Source organism: Ostrinia nubilalis, chromosome 4 (genome assembly GCF_963855985.1).
Source record: "Ostrinia nubilalis chromosome 4, ilOstNubi1.1, whole genome shotgun sequence".
NCBI classification, from domain to species: Eukaryota; Metazoa; Arthropoda; class Insecta; order Lepidoptera; family Crambidae; genus Ostrinia; species Ostrinia nubilalis.
The window spans coordinates 3,531,658-3,554,404 of NC_087091.1; the positions used below are offsets into that span (position 1 = coordinate 3,531,658).

Here is a 22,747-nt window from a genome sequence, read left to right on the forward strand (position 1 = left end):
ACATTGTTCGCCTAAGAACCAACAATTTTGACATATTACAACCCGAAAGCGAAATAATACGATTCTGTGTGTAAGAACAATGATTCCTGATGGACACTTGCCATAAAATTAATGATTAAGAATATTAAATCACAGCGATTTTATAATATGTCGTTTATGACAACATGGCGTCTAATGTATTGTGTGAATCATGGACCTATAAAAAAAGTCGGACGGATTCTCATCAACAAAATACTGTGACATTAGGATACACCAGCTTGCCTGTACGTACAGGCCGGCACGCACACATTCACACCCTGATACACCACTTCGAGTGCAAACTTCACACAGTTGACACATTTAAGCAGCGAAAAAACAACACGAATACGACATGTCTTGTGTGATGAAATTGTGTAAAAACCGTTCTGTTCGAATAAACAAAAATTAAGGAATCACATTTCACAGGCAAAATAATAATCCAATCACTTATTTCCCGACATTAAAATATTGAAATTAATTGAAATCAAACGTCATTCACTCGAAAAAATAATACGTCAAAGACCAGTATTCTCAGTTATTTACGTGGGAAAATTACCCGAAATATGGGAAATTAAAAATAATTTTAGGCCTTTTTAGTTATTTATTACGCATACTATGGAAATAAAATAATTTGTCATAATAATTGTGTTTTAATGGGATATATTTTCATAGGCAAATTTGATCCTTCCCAAAAATGTGGAACTGCAAAATTCAAATTTTCTTACATTGATTGCAAGTCAGTGTCAGGTTGTATGTTAAAAAAAATCTATCAGAGATAATAATAATTATATTGATGATGCATAAGATTATGATTATAATGTACACAAGATTCGTAATTTGTAAATGCGTGAATCATTTTTGATCAACATTATTACATACCCTGACACACTGACTTGCAAACAATGTAAGAAAATTTGAACATTGAAAATTTCGCGCCTACCTCAACGCATTCACCTTTCATCCTTTTAAAATGGCACGGAATAATTCTGTCTACATTTCCAAGTAACATCTGCCGATCTATGTTTTTCTTAAAATAAATGGGTAAAATGTTTTGGCTAACATGGCATCCCTAAATTCACTCACACAATAGACAAACGCCAAAATTTTGCGTCACAGTTTTGTTGTAGCGCGAGTTCCGTCCGCCTTTTTTTATAGGTCCATGGTGTGAATGTATGAACACCGATTCGCGAAAAATGTTTTGTATTGTCGTCACGCCGAGTTGCAGCCAAATAGTATAAAATAATAGAACAAGTTTTAGAAATACAACTCGGCATTCCACTTTTATAATATGCACGTATATTATATCACGCATATTGCACGTAAATAAACAACATGAATCGTAGGTTGTTTCCACCCTTGTCATCTGACACATGAAATAAACTCCTATTGTATTATAGATATCGAAGCCGAATCGTATATAATAATAGAATGGGTTTTGGAGATCACTCGGGGTTCCACTTTTATAAAATACCTACATATTGCATAAAAATAACACGAATCATGAGTTTTCTTTTCACCATTTACATCTGACACGAGATAACAAACTCCTATCTCCATGACTACCGTCGTAGTCTATGCCAAAGACTACAATATTTTAAGCAAGAAGTTTCAAACCTTAGCGGCTACGGTAACCCCTGGGCCACATACATCATGATAACATTCGGTCGACACTGGAACGAAGTCTTGCGATTATGCAAAAAAGCATCGTATTCTAGTGCGGCTATATCACGTTCAACCGGGGTTTTAATTCGACTAAAGTCCTGACTAAAGACTAGAAGAAAATACGCCGCATTGTATGAGCACTTCGTGTTCGTTAAAGCGGCTTCAGATCTAGAGCCCACATAGTTTTCTTTCCAATAATATCCGCAAGTAGCGCTGCATGATCTTTACAACAAAAACGGCAATAGTTATTAAGGTGCCAAAATTATATGATTACTTTGGCACGGTATTATACACGTTCGAAGATTTGTCATTTTCATTCATTTCATCATCATCATCATCATTTCAGCCACAGGACGTCCACTACTGAACATAGGCCTCCCCCAATGACTTAGACATCGCACGGTTGGTAGCGGCCTGCATCCAGCGCCTTCCCGCTACCTTTATCAGGTCGTCGGTCCACCTTGTGGTGGGTTGACATTGCAGAATATGACTTTTGATAGGTTCATCATAGAATTCGGCGGGGATATCCTCACGGAGGAAGTTCGTAAAAGGGCGGAACAAGATCTTATAATAATGCAAGGCCGAAGCTGTAACGCGCGTGCTCCTACGTGTAATCCTGCGAGTATGCAATAAATAGTAATGTCTGGTAAATAGTGGTAATACGTATCGTTCGTTCGTTCGTTTCAGCCGAAAAGACGTCCACTGCTGGACAAAGGCCTCCCCCAAGGATTTCCACGAAGACCGATCCTGCACCGCTCGCATACAGGCACCTCCCGCGACCTTCACCAGATCGTCGGTCCACCTAGTGGGAGGCCTGCCCACGCTACGTCTTTCGGCTCGTGGTCGCCACTCAAGAACTTTCCTGCCTCAGCGGCCATCAGCTCTACGAGCTATGTGCCCCGCCCCGTCTATGTCTATATGCGCTACGATTACAGGGTATCATTTTGCATAGTCGCAAGACTTCACTCCGCTGCTGTCAAATCAATGTCGCATAATGTTATCGCAATGTGTGTGGCCCTTGGCCAAATCACAGAAGCCTATGCGAAGAAAGAGCACTTGAATGACAATGAAAATCAGGGTTACCATTTTATAAGATCTCCTCACTATTGAGGGTAACAAAGTAACATTAATAATCTAGCCATTAATTACATTTATTACCTATACGAGAAAGTAAAGCAACATGCGGTTTTATTTTAATTTGTAAAATATTTGTAACAGTTTGTTCCAAGTTTAGTTTTACAACAGTATTGCTGTTTCAGCTGTCACTGTGAAGCTTTGGGAAAATAAATAAATACAAAAAATATTAACATAAATATTTATTTAAGTTTTTATGTTCATTATCATAATATGCCAATTTAAGTTACACTGTGTGACAGTCTTTGACACTAAACAAACTCTTCAGCTTGATAATACCTACCTACAGGGCGTTTTTATAGTTACTCTTGCTGATGAAACAAGAAGGGTTGATTCTACTACTGAAATACAACTACTTTTCTTACAGGACCAATATCAAATTCTCAAAAAAATTCACATCCTCGTGATGGTGATAATTTCTATGGAGAGGTTTTTTTTTATATTCGGTCTCTTGGGATAAGTTATTCCATTTGAGCAGTAGAATTAATCCTTTTTATTTGATCACATATAAAAATAACACAAGTGTGTGTGTTTAGGAAAACTTCTTCTTTGGTATGGTATCACTACGGAGTTATAATGTCGGCAACTCTGTATCACTGACTTGTAACTTTCAAACATTATGAATAATAAGGGCACCACATTGGTTTACTTTCTGAAAAAAGGCTTTCACTTTTAGTACTAACCCTTTAGCACTATTTCATTGAAATAAAAATACAATAAACGCACAGAAGACTGAAATTGAGTCAACTGACGTGACATTTATAATTTGTTGACATTATGACAGTTTGACAAGACTAGGGATTGAAAAAGTTTTAATTGAAAAAGTAAAATGACAATTTATTAAAACGATTCACAAGGATATAATCGATTAAAAATATTTATAAAATGTTCTGATACTTGCCTGTAGCGATTATCCAATCCTGGTTTCTACTGAAAAACTACTTCGTGGCAAGATTTTAATAAAATAATAAAATCTTTATCTTCTCTTTCACAATGTATAAAAGTTCATTTGGTCTATTATTAATGTGCTATGAATGAGGGTTTTCGCGATTGAAAAATCCGCGAGATGGCAATACGTAGACGCGAGGTCCAAATGCTGCATGATTGGTGGATATCTGTCAATGTCATGTCAAAAATAACCAATCATGCAGCATTTGGACCTCACGTCTACGTATTGCCATCTGGCGGATTTTTCAATCGCGAAAACCCTCATTGGCATAGATCATGAGAGACTGGCAACTATACTAGGTTGATATATGTTTCTCACACTTCAACTGGCATTGGATTCAACATCGGATTCTGACACTTTTACAGTTATGATACCATGAATATCAGTTTATGGTCCTAATTATTTTTATTTTATTTACGACCTCGACCAGTTGGACACTTTAGATAGCTTCTTGTAATAGTGTCAATATCTTTTTAGTTTTTAACGCAAATCTAGTCTTCAAAGCAGTTTAATCGATTTATTTTATTTTCAAAATCGATATTTTATTGTCTATGATGGCCGCAGGAACATCACTATACATGGACTCCCAGCAATAAAGTACGGTAATGCCTCGTACAGATTTTATCGGCAAAAATTATGGAACTTGATAGGTTTTAGACCATGCCACGCACCAAAACGTCCGGAAGTTGTAATAGTATTATAGAATAAACGTTAAAAGACTTATTTATTTAATTTTTCAATGCTTAAGTGTCCATTAGAACGAAAGGGTGCTTAAGAGCCATTTCACAAAAATATTCCGCGCGAATTTAGGTAAAAGCTGTCAACGCAACGTCAAAAGAGTAAAAAGAACGCTGAAAAGGACAAAAAAATCTTGAGCCGTGCGTGACCGTATTAAGACTTGATTTAAGTTATTAATTTTAAGGTAGAATGAGGTATTCAAACTTGATTAATTAATTTAAATTTTTAATAGAGTTTATATTATGGGTATAATATGTAAAATATAATATATTAAGTACAAAATAAAGACAGTCACATAGTGAAAAATAAATCTGCCCCCTTACAGCTCCATCATCGGACCCTGGATACGAATAATGAAACACGAATAGGTATAATATGTAAAATATATTAAGTACAAAATAAAGACAGTCACATAGTGAAAAAAAAATCTGCCCCCTTACAGCTCCATCATCGGACCCTGGATACGAAATATTCGTCAAGGCGAATCACACAAGCCCAAACTCCATATGGTTCTATTGTTTTGTTACGGAGGTGGCCATTGCATCTCCTCCAGATCCATTATCAGACAGAGCTAAGAAATAAATAAATAAATATTATTATAAGTAAACAAATAACTAAAATAATTCATCTTACTATCTTACTTTTTACTAGTCTTACTAATATTATAAATACGAAAGTTTGTGTGGATGTCTGGATATTTGTTACACTTTCACGCAAAAACTACTGAACAGATTTTGATGAAACTTTACAGTACAGTACAGCAGTACTAGGCAGCCTGTGTTCAACTATCACTCGGGTCGGACGTTCCTATCGCAAGACCTTTGGTTCACTCAGTTCCGATACGACTCTAGTGCTGTGTGTAATTATTTTCGTTAATACACTGAGTTTATTAATTTCTACGAGTGGATTTCATTTTTCCTGAGACCTACGCTATGAACCCTGAACCAGAAGACCCTGTCGCCAGCGACAGCGACGCTCATCCATCCCTGGCGTCGACCAGAATAACAATGTATAGGCTATAATTTATGACGATCTGTGACAAACTAAATTTCAAGCGGGTGAAGCCGCGGGCAATACTACAAATTTCATACTAGCTTTTTGCCCGCGACTTCTTCTGCGATGAAGTGGAAAATGGTTCTAATAGAATTAAAATATTCTAAGAAAATTAATTTTGTTAAATGATTATATTTTTTGATATAAAATCTACACATCATTATGTTTAAATATTTGAATACTTACAAAATTATGAGATCTTTCTAAAACAAAATTAAAACACTACACCTGCCGCAGATTTCTTTGTAAACAATGTTTTTTTTTGTTTTTCCTTCAGGTGCTAAAATCACCAGGCTATTGTGTGCGTATACTCTGGAGTATTCCACATACAACTGGTCATCGGAGAAGCATAGATTTCCATTAAGTCTACTCCCGCTACCATATGGAACTCCGCTAAAACTCGTGAGGGCGCCAACACTTGCTTTTTATCGAAAATTAGTATGAGCAGCTGCGCACGCGGTTGCCCGTTGCAGGCTCTATGCAACCACACTATTTTAAACCGTGGTCCCTAAGCATGAGATGGGAAACTGCACTCTCTTGAATTCTCTTGAATTTGATGGTGTTAGGGGAATCCTAGGAATGAATACAGACTTTCCAATGGAATCTCCTCATCAATATTGCGAAATTGCGAGTTGCAATGCAATGTTACGTTTTCACTTGTTATTTTATTGTAATCTGACCTTGATTTTTCAAACACGTGTCAAAATAAAAAAAAAATTAAATCAAAAGTACTAAGGAATATTTCATTGATATCAACTTAGAAACAAGCACAGATCACAGAAACTAAAGGGAAATGTGACAAGGGACAAATTGGAACATATTGCTTGTGAAAGCAATGATGACAGTAGCGACGTCATTATGTAAACAGTTTATATTGCTTGCATAGTACTAAAGATTATTCGAACGTTGAATACTGATACCGCAATGGATAATGAGCACATAATTTGATTTCTTTGTGTGTGTGAATTTCTAATACGACACTGAGTTTCGAACTCAGCGCATTACTTAGCATCTCTCTATATTTCTATGGAACCAAGTTATCTCCAAAATAACATCCCACACCTTTTTAACCTAGTCAGGTAATAATTTTAATAAAATACGAAGCACGTCATCTATCAATAGGATATATGTATATTTTAGAAGTTAATAAATTATGCATAAAATATAAACACTTTAGAAGTTTAGTTAAATCGTAGAATTTCTGAAAAACAAGTACTAAAATCGTACTGAAAAAAAAAGTATTAACATGTTATCTAATTTATTTATTAAACGTCGAATTTTATCAAAGATTTTGGACTAAAGTTTTTGAAAATATTTTATAGCCTACATAGAAAAAAAATAGGATTCTAAATCGTGAAAGAAATTTTTTTAGGAGCCTATTGCCTCCAAACAAACAAACAAACAATTAAATCTTTCCTCTTTTATTATTATAGATTTAACAACAAAACAAAACGCTTCTTTTTCTTCTTCACGAAACAAAACTCAAAGCGGATAAATAAATAAACAAATCTTTGGACAATTTCACAGCGCCATCTAGTCCAAAAGTAGGCAACCAATATGCTTGTGTTAAGGGTGCTAGCATAATGGATATACTTTTTTATAATTTATTAAATTAAATACATGGTACCTACATATTATACATAGTTACACCCAGATCCGTCAAAGAAATTAAAATTCATCATTTCAATTTCTGCTCGGCCGGCCGACTCGAAACAGCCTCTCGGCATAGTATCAAATGTATTTGGTCGCCGTACAAATCACCGCTTTACGACACGAACGCACGTAAACGTCACGGCGGGAAAAATGACACAGGTCCTGCCTTGACGGGCGCTCGCGCCATACTAATCGATGTCGGCTTGCGCATTGTAATTTATACTGATATTCACATCAATATTTTGACAAAGTGGTTACTAATATTTAAACAATAACTGTAGAAATCAATTCTACAATGAATATTCTTTATTTGGGGATACTTTTATTGCAGTTATTGCTGTGTTTTTAAACCAAAAACCACGATCAAAATGTGACGTTAATCTTCAAATTTGCCAAATTATTTTTAGATTTTACTCAATAATGGTAATGAAATTCAAGAATCTATTTCATTAATGGACTACAAGAATATATGTCCGATGATTACTATATATTTTTAAGCTTATTATATGAGCATAAATAATAGATACAGGACTTTGAAAATGAGTCTGCGGCAATTTTTTCGTAAAATGGTTGTGGGAGATGGGGCACTGTGAATTAAGCAAAAGAGTTTTAGTAAATCCGTTTCATTAATGGTCAACAACAAGGATTGACCTATCTTTCGCAGTTATTAAATAATCTCTGGGTGTTGCTTAAGATAGTAATTCATGCTTCCAAAATCTTAGAAATTCGCACGAAAATGTAAAATGGCTCTTAATGTATTAAAAAAAATAGAAAATAATTATGATGGGTTAATGTTTTTGGGCGGTTTTTTAGGCGGCTTCTGACAATGTCCTTTCCAGATTCTTTGGAGCGTGATATCTGCTATCTCATCCGGGTGCATAATGTGTCGCCCGAGATGGATACTTCTTTTGCTCATAAGCGGGAAGCATGAGCAAAGAACATGCATGGCCGTTTCTTCTTCTGTATGGCAGAATCTGCACAGAGTTTCCTCGGTCATGTTCATGTTCGATTTATGTTTGTTTAGTTTGCAGTGGCCGGTCAGTATTCTAGTCACTGCACAGGCTTTGTATCTTTTGAACTTTAGCAGTTCCTTAGTTACTTTATTGCTATATCCCTGAATGAGTGCTTTTGAGTGTTTTTGTCCCGATGTAGACTTCCACCACTCAATAGCCTCTTGTTTGCAGAGGGCGGTTAGTAGCGTGGTGGCTCGTTGTTTGGTAATGCCACAGAACGGTTCTACGCCGATTTGAGGGTTATCGGCTCCATCTCTGGCGAGTTCATCTGCAACTTCGTTTCCTTCTATATTCGAATGTCCTGGTACCCATGTAAGCGTTACTTTGTTGGTATTTCCCAGTGCATTCAGTGTCTCGGTGCATGTTTGCACCAATTTTGACGTGTATTCGAAGGATGTTAAGGCCAGCAGTGCTGCTTGGCTGTCTGAGTTGATGTAGATGTGTTGATCCTGGAGCTTCCTTTCCAAGTTTATCTCTGCACATTTGTTTATGGCAAAGACCTCGGCTTGGAAGATTGAGGCTTCAGTCCCCATGTTTAGGCTAACTTTGAGCTTAGGCCTCTCTCCGTAGATCCCGCAACCTACATTATTTTCTTTTTTGGATCCGTCCGTGTACCAGACGTGACTACCTTCCTTAAATGACATTTGGCCTTCTAGCCATTTGTCTCTAGGAGGTATGTTTACGGAATATAGTTTGGTGAAGTTACATTCCGTATGCATGTCGTCACTGGGCATGCACAGAAGTTTGTTTTCAAGTACTGATTCCTTGAGTCTTATCAGATTTTGAGAAGCCCATCTGACTTTCGTGCGGGTGCAGATTCTATATGTGCTCTGCTTGGCTTCTTTTTGCACATGCATATGCAGTGGTATAAGATCAAGCAGAGCATTTAATGCAGCCCCTGGTGTCGTTGATAGTGCTCCGGTTGCTGTGATGCAGGCTAGCCGTTGTAGGCTGCTCAATTTCTGTATTGTTGTCATTTGGTTGACCTTGCCGCACCAGACGGCAGAGGCATAGGTTATTATCGGTCTCACGACCGCTGTGTACAGCCATAGGGCGATTGCGGGTTTTAGTCCCCATCTTGACCCTGCCATTCGACAACAACTCCACAGAGCCATTTTGGCTTTTTGAATGATGTTGTTTAGGTGCGAATTCCAAGTAAGCTTTTGGTCAAAAGTTACCCCTAGATACTTGGTTTCGCTTGAGAAAGGAAGAGTTTTTCCGTTTAATTTCAGATTTACCAGTTTTTCCAGTTTTCTCTTCCTCGTGAATGGTATTATCACTGTTTTATCCGCATTAATAGATAATTCGTTTTCTCTACACCACCTACTTATGGTGTTGAGAGCGCCTTGCATTAGACTTGAAATTGTGCTCAGGCAGGGACCTCTGATGATAACCACTAGGTCATCAGCATAGCCTTGAGTATCATAGTCTTTTTCTGCCATCTTAGCAAGAAGTTGATCTACTGCTAGTGTCCATAAAAGTGGGGATAGTACGCCTCCTTGTGGACATCCTCTTGTGGCAAGAAATTCAAGCTTTGCAGCATTGAGGGTTATGTTTACTACTCGGTTGGAGAGCATGTTTTTTACCCATCTGATGGTGCTTATATCAATCCCTTTTGCCTCCATTCCTTTTAGAATGGTTTCTATAGGGGTGTTGTCAAATGCACCTTCAACATCGAGAAAAGCACATAGGGCCGTTTGCTTATCCTCTAGGGATTTTTGCACCTTATCGACCAGATCGAGCAGGGCTGTTTCAGTAGATTTTCCCTTTTGGTATGCATGTTGGTTGATGCTTAGTGGTCTTTTCACTAAGTATTTGGCTCTAATGTGCTGGTCTATTATCCTTTCCATGGCCTTCATCAGGAAGGATGTTAGACTTATGGGCGAAGACTCGATACCCAATCTAAGGTGTTATCCGTACCGTGCCGAGAGATGCGTGACTGAGGGGGAGCTCAGTCGCTAACGGTGGGCCCTCGATACCAGGCGACCTCGAGGTGTATATAGCCTTACTCCGGCATGCGGGGCTCTGCTGGAGTGGACCTACTTTCCCTAGCTACTCGTGGGACCAACATGAATTTTGTCCCTTAGTCGCTCCTTAGTAATCCAAGGAAAAAGTGGAGATGGTCCTGATCTACTATTTGAACTACTACCCTAATAGTATGTTAAAACTTTCATTTTGCTCGATGTTTACTATAAATACCACTCTAATAAACACGTAAGGAACGTGGTTTAGGAAATTACATTATTGCTTTTCCGCTTGATGTTTCATACTGTGTTTCGCCGTTGGCACTGTAAAAGATTGTTAGCTGTCCTAGATATTTATTTCTGCTCTACTTACACGTTTCCGGTTCAAGTGTATCAGCAGGTCTGGAGCCGCCCAGTCCTTGGAGGCGGCACAGAGAACATAGCACTAATACAGACGCGTCAACACATATAAAAAACGTGAGCATCCTAAGCTGGGTTCATCAGGTAAGCAACTTTTTTTACCCAAAAGCGCTAGGTTAAGCTATTTACCGAAACTCTAGTAGTTCGGGCATTTATTTAAGTTTATTTATTGTACATAGATGGCGCTATAGTCAATATGTGATTAATGAATGGTTTAGGGTAGTGGAGTGGATATTTGCTCAAGCTGGAAAAAATAAATGAGTAGATAAAAAGAAGCGCAAGCTATTGTGTGTGTACTCTAATAATAATTATGTGAAATAGCTCTGTTTTTCAATGGCTAGTCATTATAATTATAGTGACTCTACGTTTTACTAAGAACACTCCGTCAGTTACTCGTTTGTTAGTCCGTTCGATCCAACCAAGACATCCACTGCTGGACAAAGACCTCCCCAATGATTTCCGCAACAACCGGTCGTGTGCTGTCAACGCCAAGCTGTTACGCAACTTGATTGTTCATTGTATTATTTTATTAAGCCAACCTATTTGTAGCTAAGCTAAGTTCTATTGAGAAATAAATGTGTAGCTTTTAATTAATATCTTGTTTACAGCATAAACTTACATGTTTCTGGTTCAAATTAATCAGCAAGTCATCTTGCGGCCAGTCCTTGCTAGCAGCAACCGTATTGGCCACGACTGGTCGGCTGCCGAATGCCTTCTCTTCTCTAAACATGGCGGTTTCTAACAAGTCTCGTAACGCGACGGAGCGCGCCATCTTGCTGTGGATGCAAAGTTTGCGCAGGAGTCGACACGCGGTTTGCACGCCGCGGAGCTTGTCCATTATATCTGCCGATACAATTCAATCTCATTTTTACCCTATTGCGCAAGGAAAGGGGTTATAATTTTCCGAGTGCATGTATGTTTCTTTGATGGCACACTCTGTAGCATAAAATCTAGGTGAGAGGTGTTTTTGATTCGTCACAATTGAGACACAACAATTTACTTAAAATATTGCTACATAAATTACTGCTTAACATAGACTTTCAGATTTTCAAAGAAGGCGCTGGATGCAGGTCGACTGCCACCTCGTAAAAAAACTTGTTTGATAAGCTTGAAAAATAAAATATTATCTTACCTTTCTCGTGAAGGCATCTAAAGAAATATTTGACGGTGGACTGGACCACTTTTATTAGCACCTCCACACTGGGTGGCGGGGATTTGGTGCCTGACATGTCCACTCGGTCAAGTACCTGAAATAAAGAATCTAGTATGTAATTTATGTGGCATACATTTAAGTAGAACAAAACTCAAATCTCAAAAATTAAGCTAAACATTGCATGAGCAATATTATGATAATATGAATTAAGAGGGGGCTTTTAAAACTACCCACTAAAAGCCCCCGTCTTTAGTGGGCAGACGGGGAGAGTCTCACATAACCCACGCAATACGCAAAACATTTTCCGTCGTTAAAAAAAGGAGTGGCCCATAACTTGTCCAGAGTTCGGCGTAGTTCGATATGCCGTTAGAATGCCGATACTGTCCGTCATTAAACTAATTTTTCCATTTCACATACCTCAGCCAAAGCATGACACGTGGGCATTTCATCCAGCGACGCCATAGTGCAAGGGGGGCGTGGCCTCAGCAAAGAGGTGTACTCTTTCAAAGCCCCGCCTATGCCGTAAAGGTTGGCCTCCACTGCTCGACCGATCGGCCGCGTTCGTAAGTGAGACACTTGGTTGGAGTTCTCCCATCTATTAAAAAGGTAAATGGAATTAGTAAGAGGTGTATAAAGTCCGTAGTTACAAAGAGTTACAAGATAAGTTTTTATTTTTTTATTTAATTTCGAATATAAACACTGGAAACAAAAGCGACAAACATTAATTGCTCGGAGTCACATACAAAATTTTATTTAAAAAGGATTCAAGAAACATATTATAAAAATAGTTGAGATAGAAATGAAAACATTGAAAAGTTTATTGTATTATCACGTGATGTTCAAGGGGTGAACCCCGACACAAAACTTTATTTTCTTCTATTCATGAAATACTTTTTTTTTTTAGTAAATAAAAACCATAAAAATACAATAGAGAATAATCACCAACTCACCTCAACAGCTTAATAATGTTCAAACAGTAATAATGCACATAAGTCTTCTGGTCTTTAGGCACATTGTCCTCTATAAAACACCTTTTAATCTCCGTGTCTGCCAAGACAGCGTCTCTCAATGCATGCTCAACGGCCGTCTTTATGAAGCCCTGGTATCTGTCCGAATCCATGATGACGTCAGGGCCGTCGTTAGGCACGTGCATAGTGATGGTGCCAGATATGATACGCACGAGTAGAGCAAGGGTTGAATCGTCGCGGGCGTATTGGAGGAGATAGCTGACGGTGCTGATGAATTCTGACGGTTGGTTGTAGCCTGGGGAGTTTTTGTTTGTTAAAAAAGTAGTATTACAGGTATATCAACTGTGTAAGTTGCAATTTCGGTGGGTAAGTATAATATTTTAAACTATTATATTGCTTATTTTTACTATAAATCGCGCCAGAGCAGACGACGCCGCATCTCTTCAGTCTGCCGGCGACCATGACTCGTACAACCGAGTTGAAACGTCGGGAGGGTAAATATCTTATTTACCGTTATAAAAGTTTCGGTGGGTAAGGATTTGTGCCATCGACTGTACTAAAGAAGCTGGCCAGTGCCAAGCCGCAATGACCTTAAGGTCAAGTTTCCACCAAGGCGGAGCGTGCGGAAACGAGAGAAGATGTATGGCGAAGCTGGCAGACTATTTCCATCAAAGCGGAGCGGAGAAGAGCGGAGCGATGGGGAGACGAGAAATGTGTGTAGCTGTCAGTCTATTGCTATCTATGAAACACCGCACATCTCCGCACCAGTACATGATGACGTCAGGCCCGTCGTTAGGCACGTGCATAGTGATGGTGCCTGATATGATTCGCACGAGTAGTGCTAAGGTCGAATCGTCGCGGGCGTATTGGAGGAGATAGCTGACGGTACTGATGAATTCTGAGGGTTGGTTGTAGCCTGGGGAGTTTTTGTTTGTTAAAAAGGTAGTATTACAGGTATATCAACTGTGTAAGTTGCAACTTCGGTGGGTAAGTATAATATTTTAAACTATTATATTGCTTTTTTTTACTATAAATCGCGCCAGAGCAGACGACGCCGCATCTCTTCAGTCTGCCGGCGACCATGACTCGTACAACCGAGTTGAAACGTCGGGAGGGTAAATATCTTATTTACCGTTATAAAAGTTTCGGTGGGTAAGGATTTGTGCCATCGACTGTACTAAAGAAGCTGGCCAGTCCAGTGCCAAGCCTCAATGACCTTAAGGTCCAGTTTCCACCAAGGCGGAACGCGCGGAGACGAGAGGAGAAGTATAGCAAAGCTGGCAGACTATTTCCACCAAAGCGGAGCGGAGAAGAGCGGAGGGGTGCGGAGACGAGAGATGTGTGAGCTGTGCGTAGCTGTCAGTCTATTGCTATCTATGAAACACCGCAACGCTCCGCACCAGTCCATGATGACGTCAGGCCCGTCGTTAGGCACGTGCATAGTGATGGTGCCTGATATGATGCGCACGAGTAGCGCGAGAGTTGAGTCGTCGCGGGCGTATTGGAGGAGGTAGCTGACGGTGCTGATGAATTCTGAAGGTTGGTTGTAGTCTGCAGAGTTTTAGTTTGTTAAAAAGGTAGTAATAACTGAGTAACTTGCAACCTTGGTGGGGAATGGTGGGTGTTTTTGTTACGTCAAAAGTCAGCGAGACCATAGTCTTCTTAATATTCAGTCATTTATGTATACCTATCGGCAAAGCTCTGCTGCGTCACTTACGTCACATTATGTCAGCCCTCCCACACAACTGTACTAAAGCAGGACAAGAATCTAGTCACTCAGTGAAGCACTATGCCTTTAGAAATGTGTTGTATTTTTTAAATTATTTAAGTCTGTATGTTAGCTTGCTTCATTATGTTTGGTCTGGTTTTAACCAAGGCAGAGCGGAGAAGTGTCGGGCTTGACAGCGCGACGCCGGCTCGTAGCGGAGCTGTTCGGAGCGGAGAAGAGAAGTGGAAATAATGAAATGATTGGTTATTCAAAACACTTTTCCACTCCGCTCTGATCTGCTCCGTCTTGGTGGAAAAAGGGCCTTACTGCAAGTCTCCAAATTTTCTACAAAGTATATTTACTTACTGACTAAAATCAGTATCCTAGCCAGGGAATACTGCTCCAACTTGTTGCCGATCAGCAACTTCTCCCTGACGATGTTGATTTCTTCCGCGGCGCTCGTCAGCAGATGTATGGGCTTGTCCGGGAACAAGCTCTCGAATTCTAGCTTTTGGAGCAAATATTCTGCAATTGAAAAATAATAAACAAAAAATATTGAGATTCTAAAAAGATTAGTGTCTAGATTCAATACCTCAGACCATAGCAGGAGCAGGTCAGGTTGTGTTAAGCATAGGGTTGTCATCTCTAAAATTTGGCAACAAGGACGAGACGCGTAAAAACCCCGGATTTTGGATTTGGAGCCTAGAATCCAGACATCAGGTTTTTTTATAACTTAGTCGCGTCGCCCGGCATCGACCTGAGAATTAAAATTTTAAACCCGGACTAAAAATGACGCGCACCGGACTCTCTAAACTAGGACAAATCGGGGGAAACGCGGACGGATGGGAACCCAGGGTCCGGGTTGAGCATAACATAGAGGCAATCTCTTACTTCGATCTCTTTTACCTCTGGAGAATGTACTGCCATGAGCATTATGAAACAAAAGACTACCAATTTACAAGTCTCACCTAGAAGTTGCCTGCAGAACAGATTCTTCTGTGCATATTTCAACAGCAGCAACAGACATCTGACGTCACAGCGCATCAGTAAGGCGACGAGCGAAGCTGGTCCCACGCCTTCCCAAGCTGGCGTATGGCGCTGCGTCGAACAAATCACGCAGAGGCGGTCCATCACCTCGTCGGTTACTAGGAAACAATATACCAATGGTATTATTATGAAGAAACTAGCTTTTGCCCGCGGCTTCACCCGCGTGAAATTTAGTTTGTCACAGATCGTCATAAATTATAGTCTATATGTTATTCTGGGCTAGTATTATAAGTTTCATCAAAATCCCTTCAGTAGTTTTTGCGTGAAAGAGTAACAAACATCCAGACATCCACACAAACTTTCGCATTTATAATATTAGTAGGATAAATGAAGAAATAAATAGAGCAACGGATAGAAATAGAGGAATGGATAGAGGTAGATACATACGTGTTAACGCGATGTCTTGTGTGAGAGCTTTCAGAACTATGTCCGATTTGGACGCCAGGTTCAGTAGGTAGGGTATCACATCGCGTTTTTTATCTATTTTACTGTCCTCTTTGATGGCCTCCTGTAACAAAATTAGTTATTATTCGAGTTCTACACTTCTAATATAGGTGCAACATATAATTTATTCATTAGATTGTAGATGAGGAGATCCATAAAGGAACTAAAGTTGCTGACATAACATAACGCAACGGATTAGCAAGCTAAAGTGGCAATGGGCAGGGCATATAGTACGCAGAACTGACGGATAAGGCAGCAAGGTTCTGGAGTGGAGGCCACGTACCGGAAAGCGCACAAGGTGAACCGACGACCTCATAAAGGTAGCGGGCCGCCACCAACCGGCCATTGTGGAAATCATTGAGGGAGGCCTATGATGTATGTTCAGCAGTGGATGTCCTATGGCTGAAATGATGATGATGATAATGATTAGATTGACTGGAATGGACTGATCAAGATACACCACTTGTTCTTCGACGATCTCGTCACGTCTCAAATAGGCATGGCATGGCTCCACGCATGGAGGCCATATCAATGCAGCACTTCTGCTGTAGCGAGAGCCAGGCGTAGTGGCAGGCGAGGAGCTAGACGAGCGGTCAGCCAGTATGGCTGCAGTTAGAGCAAAGCAAAAAGCAACGGCCAGGCGAGGGACCAGGCGGTACTGCTGCAACGAGCCAGATGGGGGGGACAGGCAAGTCTGCTGTAACCAGTACTCAGTACTCACGTGGAACAGGTCAGCCAATGCCGCGCGTACGTGCAACAGCGCTGGCGGGTGCTGCGCCAGGTGCGCCAGGACCGCGCGCGCCGCGTCCACGCCGAGAGCCAGCGCCCGCGGCGCCACCAGCGCCGGCTCCGCGCGACCCACCCAGCCTACCGCCCAGGAGCACGCCCAGGAACCTATGATGTACGATTGGGAAGCTTAACCCTTTACCTAACCCTTGGAAACCCAAAGTCGCCTCTCAATACGGGGTATTTTAACCTATAAAATTGTTTGCTCCACTTTACATCAAGATATTTTAAAAAGTATGAGACTTACGGTATTGAAATTTGGAATATTATATTCTGCAACTAATGTAGTTTCATAATTACAAGCGCATTTTACACTTGATTTGCAATTTTATTGTTTTTTTTTTGTCGTATACCGTGATTTTGTATTGGCTTTGCCAAAATAACAATAGATGCCACCCGTATTGAGAAGTGACTTTTGACTTGGCAACTATAGGTGGTAGGTAAGAGGTTAAATAAAACACCTTTCAACCTCATGGGATGGGAAATTAACCCGTAACCTCCTAGCAACCTGTTTCAGTCACTTAACCACCTGTCTGGGGTGTCTCTCAGACTCCTCTCTTATCAGAACTCTATACTAAAAAACTAAGTTTTCAAAAGGTAAAATAAGTAAGTAAAAGAATGTATTTTTTAGTGTTTTTAGGCGTAAACAACATTTGTCAAGAAAAGCCTAAATCTCTCACAGCGCATGCGACTAGTTACGACAGTAAATAATTTTCACCGGAGTCTGAGAGCCACTGGTAGGTGGTTAAGGGTTAAAACTGCGCGGACGTTAGACGCGAGCGCACGCGGCGGGTGCCCATAAATGCACACTAGCGGTGTACGCCCGACCCCCGCCGCGCGTTTGGAAACACGTTTGAAGCGTCCGGCGCCACTACACTGCTAATCGTGAAGGATGCTTTGCAGTACCGGTCCCAGGACAGCCCAGGAAGGAGAGGGAAGGGCATAGCATACTGTGTCGCCACTACAATGGCCTAACTAATGAGTTATTTTCTTAACATACTATCATATTATGTCACTCAAGGAGTACACCATTCATACACATCTTTGAATAGACATTGCTAGGCTAGACCAAACTCATACTCTGCATACAAAACTCATACTCAAAGAGAAACTAAGATGAAGATGACATCAAGCAATAAGTGATCTTAAAAATCTTCTATTGCATCATAGATCATAAAGAAAATAAAAAATAATAATCATATCGCAAGTTTACAATAAATAAGCAATGAATGTTTTCAATAAATTATTAGTACAGTAGAATCCCGATTATCTGGATCAATTAAAACCAGGGGTGGTCCGGATAATCGAAAATCCGGATAATCGATTTCAAAGTCAAATCAAACAATAATTAACTTTTTACAATAGAAAGGGTTTTCAATACATCATTTTAGAGTCTAAAAATCTAAATTTTAGACCATCATCATCCATTTCTTTTAACAATGAACCAAAAAGACGTCCGTACCATGTTATGGTGGCGGGGCCTTCGGTTTTTATGGGTCCAGATCCTGAATCGGTAATTAGAAACCATGAAGAATGAGTCCGGATAATCGGATATCCGGATAATCGAGGTCCGGATAATCGAGATTCTACTGTACATTTTGAAAATTATAAATAACTTGAAAAAATCGAACTGCCTAAGGCGGGAATTGAACCCACGAATGAATTTCTTAACGCTAAAAATTTAATAACTATATTAGTACATTACCCAACATCATGTCGATGCATTTGGCCCTCTCCTCAGAGTTGAGTAGTGTCAAGTTCTGTGTTGTCATATCTAGTAAAGTCCGGACTGTCTCAAGGCTCTGTAATGTTGCATCTGAAACAAATTTGAAGATAAAGAAATATCTAAATGAGAATTAAAAGTATTTTTTAGTCCTTTGACTAATTCTTGTAAAGATTATGTATGTCCTGAGCTTTTAAGACACCCTGCATAACTTACTTGGCACATTTGATTTCTTCGTAGCAATGTCCATGATCAAGTTGATGCACCAGGGGGTAATAAACGGAGCCCATGAGGGGCCCAAGCTGCACAGCTCGGGCCCAATCATGCTCACACTTTCCAGAGATCCGTTAGTGCTCAAATCAGGCTGAAAAGAAGACCCAAGAGATTATCACACCACATTTTCAGCATAGTAGTATTAACAACCATCCTACTCATATAACAATGTTTTGTTTGTTACCCTTTCAAAGCCAAATCTAAAGAACCTATATGAATTAAACTTAAGAGCAATGAAGCTTAAACATCAAAATAATATATAGGCTTTTTAATATAATGTAAAACAAGAGTTTTGATAAAATTAAGATGTTTTGAATTTAGGTTATAATTTAAGTTCTCCAAAAACTAAAATATTTACCTCATAATCAGACTGGTTGAGAGAAACATTAACCGCATCGTGGAACACCATCGCAAAAAATTCCAACACAGCATCCCTAGCAGCTGGGAAGTTCTTCAGAAGGGAAATGCCGATCTTTGTGAGCTCTGGTGCATTCTGAGAGTTTCTACGTGATACGCCATAAATAAAACTGTTCAGGTCGGCAGATAAGGCCGTTGAATTAGTTTGAGGGTTCATGATGAAACTGCAGTGTAATGAAATTAATTAAAATCGCAGAAAAACATTCACACCAAAATACGGCATCATCAAAAAGTAACGTCAAGTTTGACAGCTGGAACTGGAACAACTGACATTAATATTTTTAATTCAACTTGGACGATAGAATCTATGCTTATGCTTATACCTCGTAATTTATTTTTATTATCGATATTATTGTAGATATTTGAATTGTGGTTAATCTTGGACTCGTATTTATTTAATTAATAAACTGTTTAATCCATAAACCTTGATTTTTTTTATTCATCTTCATCATTACGCACCACCTACACTACAAGAACAAGTGCCTACAACTTGTACAAGCAGCATTTTTGTTAATCATATTCTAGTTTCGTCCCAGAAATTAACCAACCAGTTGTTTAAAATAAAAGGTTTATTTTAACCATAGTTTATAAGATGGTAAAGATAGATATAACAGCCTGTATCAAAAAGCGCAATCCGCAAACATATTGGCGCAAAACTTGGACCTCTATCACGGACATAAGTAGGTGCATTTAGAATTTTCGAATCGACTTCTTCTTACTGGCATAGAAATCTTCAAAGAAGAACCTCTACAGAAAACGAAGCGAAATAAAAAACGGAGCTCACCCATGGCAGTTTTCAGTAGTAATCGAACTGGTACTAAAGTTGCTATGCTAAAATTTTACTTAGCCTAGTCTCTATGTATAAATGAACTGCCCAATTAGTTAAGTAAATACTCTTCAACGTCTTCATCAACGTGATTCCCATTTTAAGGCTTCCACCTCGCAGTGAGTTTTTAGTAAAAACAAGGCTGATTAAAATACGTCATAATGTTAACAATTAATAGACATCCGATCCTCTCTTTACTTACCTATATGCATCAAATCTATTCGCTGGGTGCGAAGTACTAGGTGGGGGGGACATAATCTATCGCAGCGCTCATGGTGGTCAAAAGTAGAAATAATGTAAGCTCTGTCATCAGATGTATCTGTCAATGGCAAAGCGATTCTACTTAATACATTTTAATATCATTAATTAATCGCATGAAAAGGGTCCTACTGGGAACTTAAATAAAAGAGTGGACTGTATTTCGATAGGGCTGTTTTAATAGCCGTTTACAATTTGGAAATAACTAAACTATACAACGTGGTAGTACAAAAATGAGTCACAGTAGTTGTTGTGCACAGATGTTTGCCTTATGATGAGAGCGTGAATTATTGAACTCTGCCCTTGTTTTGTTCTTAATTCTTCTACATCTCGGACTTGTCCAGCCAATACCAACAACTTTCCTTTAAATACGGTTTGTGGTTGGAATTTGATATTGTAACTCTCACAAACCCGGTCTTCAAAACGATACTCATTTCGATCTGAAAACGATATTTAATTTATTACTAGCGATACAGAAACATTTAAATATATTTACTGTTATATAATGAAACCGTTAAAGTAGCTTTTTCTTTTTGTTTTACTGTAAAACTACAACTATAAATGAAGTAAACAAACCCTGACACAATCAAAATTAAACACACTTTTTGGACTTACCTCATTTGATTTGAATGACCAAAATGATTTCAAAACCATTTTTCCACCCAAATCGTGGTATCACAACAATTTATTAGTTGAAAATATTTGTTATTTTTTCATTTCGATATTTTTTCACAAATATACGACCTAAATGTCAATGTGACAGAACCCACAAAGTTGTGGACGCTAGTTGGCGCTGTAATCGTGCACGGAGCCAATACTCGTCTGTACGATCGATGAAGCTATTAACTTATGTACTAGCATTTACTTTTACTTACATAGCAAGCACATAGACAGAGGGATGAAATGCGTAGCGGGGTGCGCTAAAAATCAATAACAAGTGAACTGCGCACGCGATGCGCAGCACCGCAGTCCGCGACGAAGCCGACGAGCGTAACCGAGGGGAGTGGGTCTATGAACTATGTATAAATACGTATTCACTGGCCCAAGTCCGGTGTTTTATAAGCTTTGTACTTTATGAACCGATTATATCATACCATCTATGCGAAACAAACTGATAGTTAACGTAAAATGATGATTACTTTAAAGACATCATTTGGTCGTCGTTGTCTTTCATTGATAGTAACTTTATTGATTACTGCCCGCAGGCAGTCCATTACCACTGAGCAAGTAATTAACAAGAAAATAGTTATAACTTCCTACATTTATCTCTAGCATACTCATTAAGAAAATAAGTAAACGTTTGCGCGCGGAATACACGTTTACTTACTTAAGTACTTACCTATCTCTAAGTGCTAAAATGGTTTATCTGACCTTTCGCTAAATTGAAAATGTCGGATGAATTTATTGAATCTAAATAACTACATTAAATATTTATTATATACGTAATGTATATAGAGGAAGGAAGTCAAAAGTTTTCTGCACCGAAATGCGGTCGTAACCGGGTGATGGTTGTAATCGGTGTGAAAGCTCTTACGTGATTTGTAATCACCATGTTAGATGATGGGATGCTAATTTGAACTTGACTACATTAAATCCAAGGTGCAGGCTGGTTAACAAATCAATTAAATACACCTTAAGAAACCCATTGCAAGGTTGCAAATCGATACCGCGACACAACTCTAGGTAGGTATAGCCGCCCACGCACTTTGATTACGCCTCCCTCGTATAAAAAGGGATGTTATGATGAGGTACAGTTACTCTAATCAAAATCTGTAGTTTCAATTAAGTAATGCGAAGTTTTTATCATATAAATAACGTAAATAGTTTAACAAGGGTAGGGTCAAGTCATGGTAGAGTAGGTATGCGAAAAGGAAAACCCAGAAAATTTATTTTAAACATTCTGTATAAATTAGTCTGTTTTTAACTGTTTGTAATTATGAAACTTCGGTTTGTCATCGTTTGGGCTGACACTGTGTAGGTTTGTTGTCGACACGAAAAGAAGAAGATTATGAAACTGAAATTATTATGAAACATGTATGTTTCAAGTCATTAACAAACCATCATTTCATTATTTCCTGAATCGTAGGTACTTACGTAAAACAACTTTAATTAACAAAATAACACACTCAGTCCTTAGGTGCAGTGCGTATTTGGTTCCTTGCGGAGAGTTCGGGGTTCAATTCCGTTGCAAGTCATGAATTAATTAATTACAAAGTAGCAGATGTTGTCGATGATGAATATTACCTATGATGATTGAAATCACAGAATTGGATTGTAATAATTATTACCTAATTAACTACTTAGGGTTACAAAATTAGCCCGACTAGGTAATCTAGGTAAAATAGGTATTTTAAATTATTTATACAAAAATGAGGCTACAAAGCTGCGTAGGCGTGGTTTTAAAAGCTAATAAAACTACTTATTTATTGTGTCATTGAAATGCTGCCTGCTGCTGCCTACGCTCGTCATGTACCTAGCCTACGAAGTAGGTATGTATAGAGCTAGCTTTGTGAGACGGGCTCTCGGTATTTGCGCGTGAA

General features: G+C 39.1%; 2 protein-coding genes across 2 annotated transcripts in view; both read right to left on the minus strand.

Annotated features, from left to right (window-relative positions):
* The window catches only part of LOC135071326 (uncharacterized), a 31,056-nt gene extending 17,869 nt beyond the window's left edge, over window positions 1-13,187 (minus strand). The window contains exons 1-5 of the mRNA XM_063965119.1: window positions 13,133-13,187; window positions 12,708-13,020; window positions 12,175-12,352; window positions 11,737-11,851; window positions 11,224-11,447 (exon numbers count right to left, since the gene is read on the minus strand). Of these exons, the coding sequence (XP_063821189.1) occupies window positions 11,224-11,447; window positions 11,737-11,851; window positions 12,175-12,352; window positions 12,708-13,020; window positions 13,133-13,187 (885 nt within the window). The remainder of the gene's footprint in view (window positions 1-11,223; window positions 11,448-11,736; window positions 11,852-12,174; window positions 12,353-12,707; window positions 13,021-13,132) is intronic.
* Window positions 13,188-14,010: 823 nt separating this feature from the next.
* LOC135071327 (integrator complex subunit 5-like) lies at window positions 14,011-19,366 on the minus strand. Its single transcript, XM_063965120.1, has 8 exons — window positions 19,065-19,366; window positions 18,650-18,797; window positions 18,416-18,526; window positions 16,646-16,818; window positions 15,868-15,988; window positions 15,402-15,578; window positions 14,800-14,958; window positions 14,011-14,276 (listed from the first exon to the last, which is right to left on the minus strand). The coding sequence occupies exons 1-8, from the start codon at window positions 19,278-19,280 to the stop codon at window positions 14,011-14,013; spliced, it is 1,371 nt and encodes a 456-aa protein (XP_063821190.1). The 5' UTR covers window positions 19,281-19,366.
* Between the last annotated feature and the right edge of the window lie 3,381 nt (window positions 19,367-22,747).

Bases quoted from the DNA above. Each gene is read 5' to 3' on its own strand.
- LOC135071327 (XM_063965120.1), bottom strand. From the start codon at position 19,280: ATGAACCCTCAAACTAATTCAACGGCCTTATCTGCCGACCTGAACAGT. The intron at 15,579-15,867 runs GTATGTATCTAC...ATTGTTTCCTAG, and splicing joins ACAAGACATCGCGTTAACAC to TAACCGACGAGGTGATGGAC. The intron at 14,277-14,799 runs GTAAGTAAATAT...AAAACTCTGCAG, and splicing joins TAGGATACTGATTTTAGTCA to ACTACAACCAACCTTCAGAA.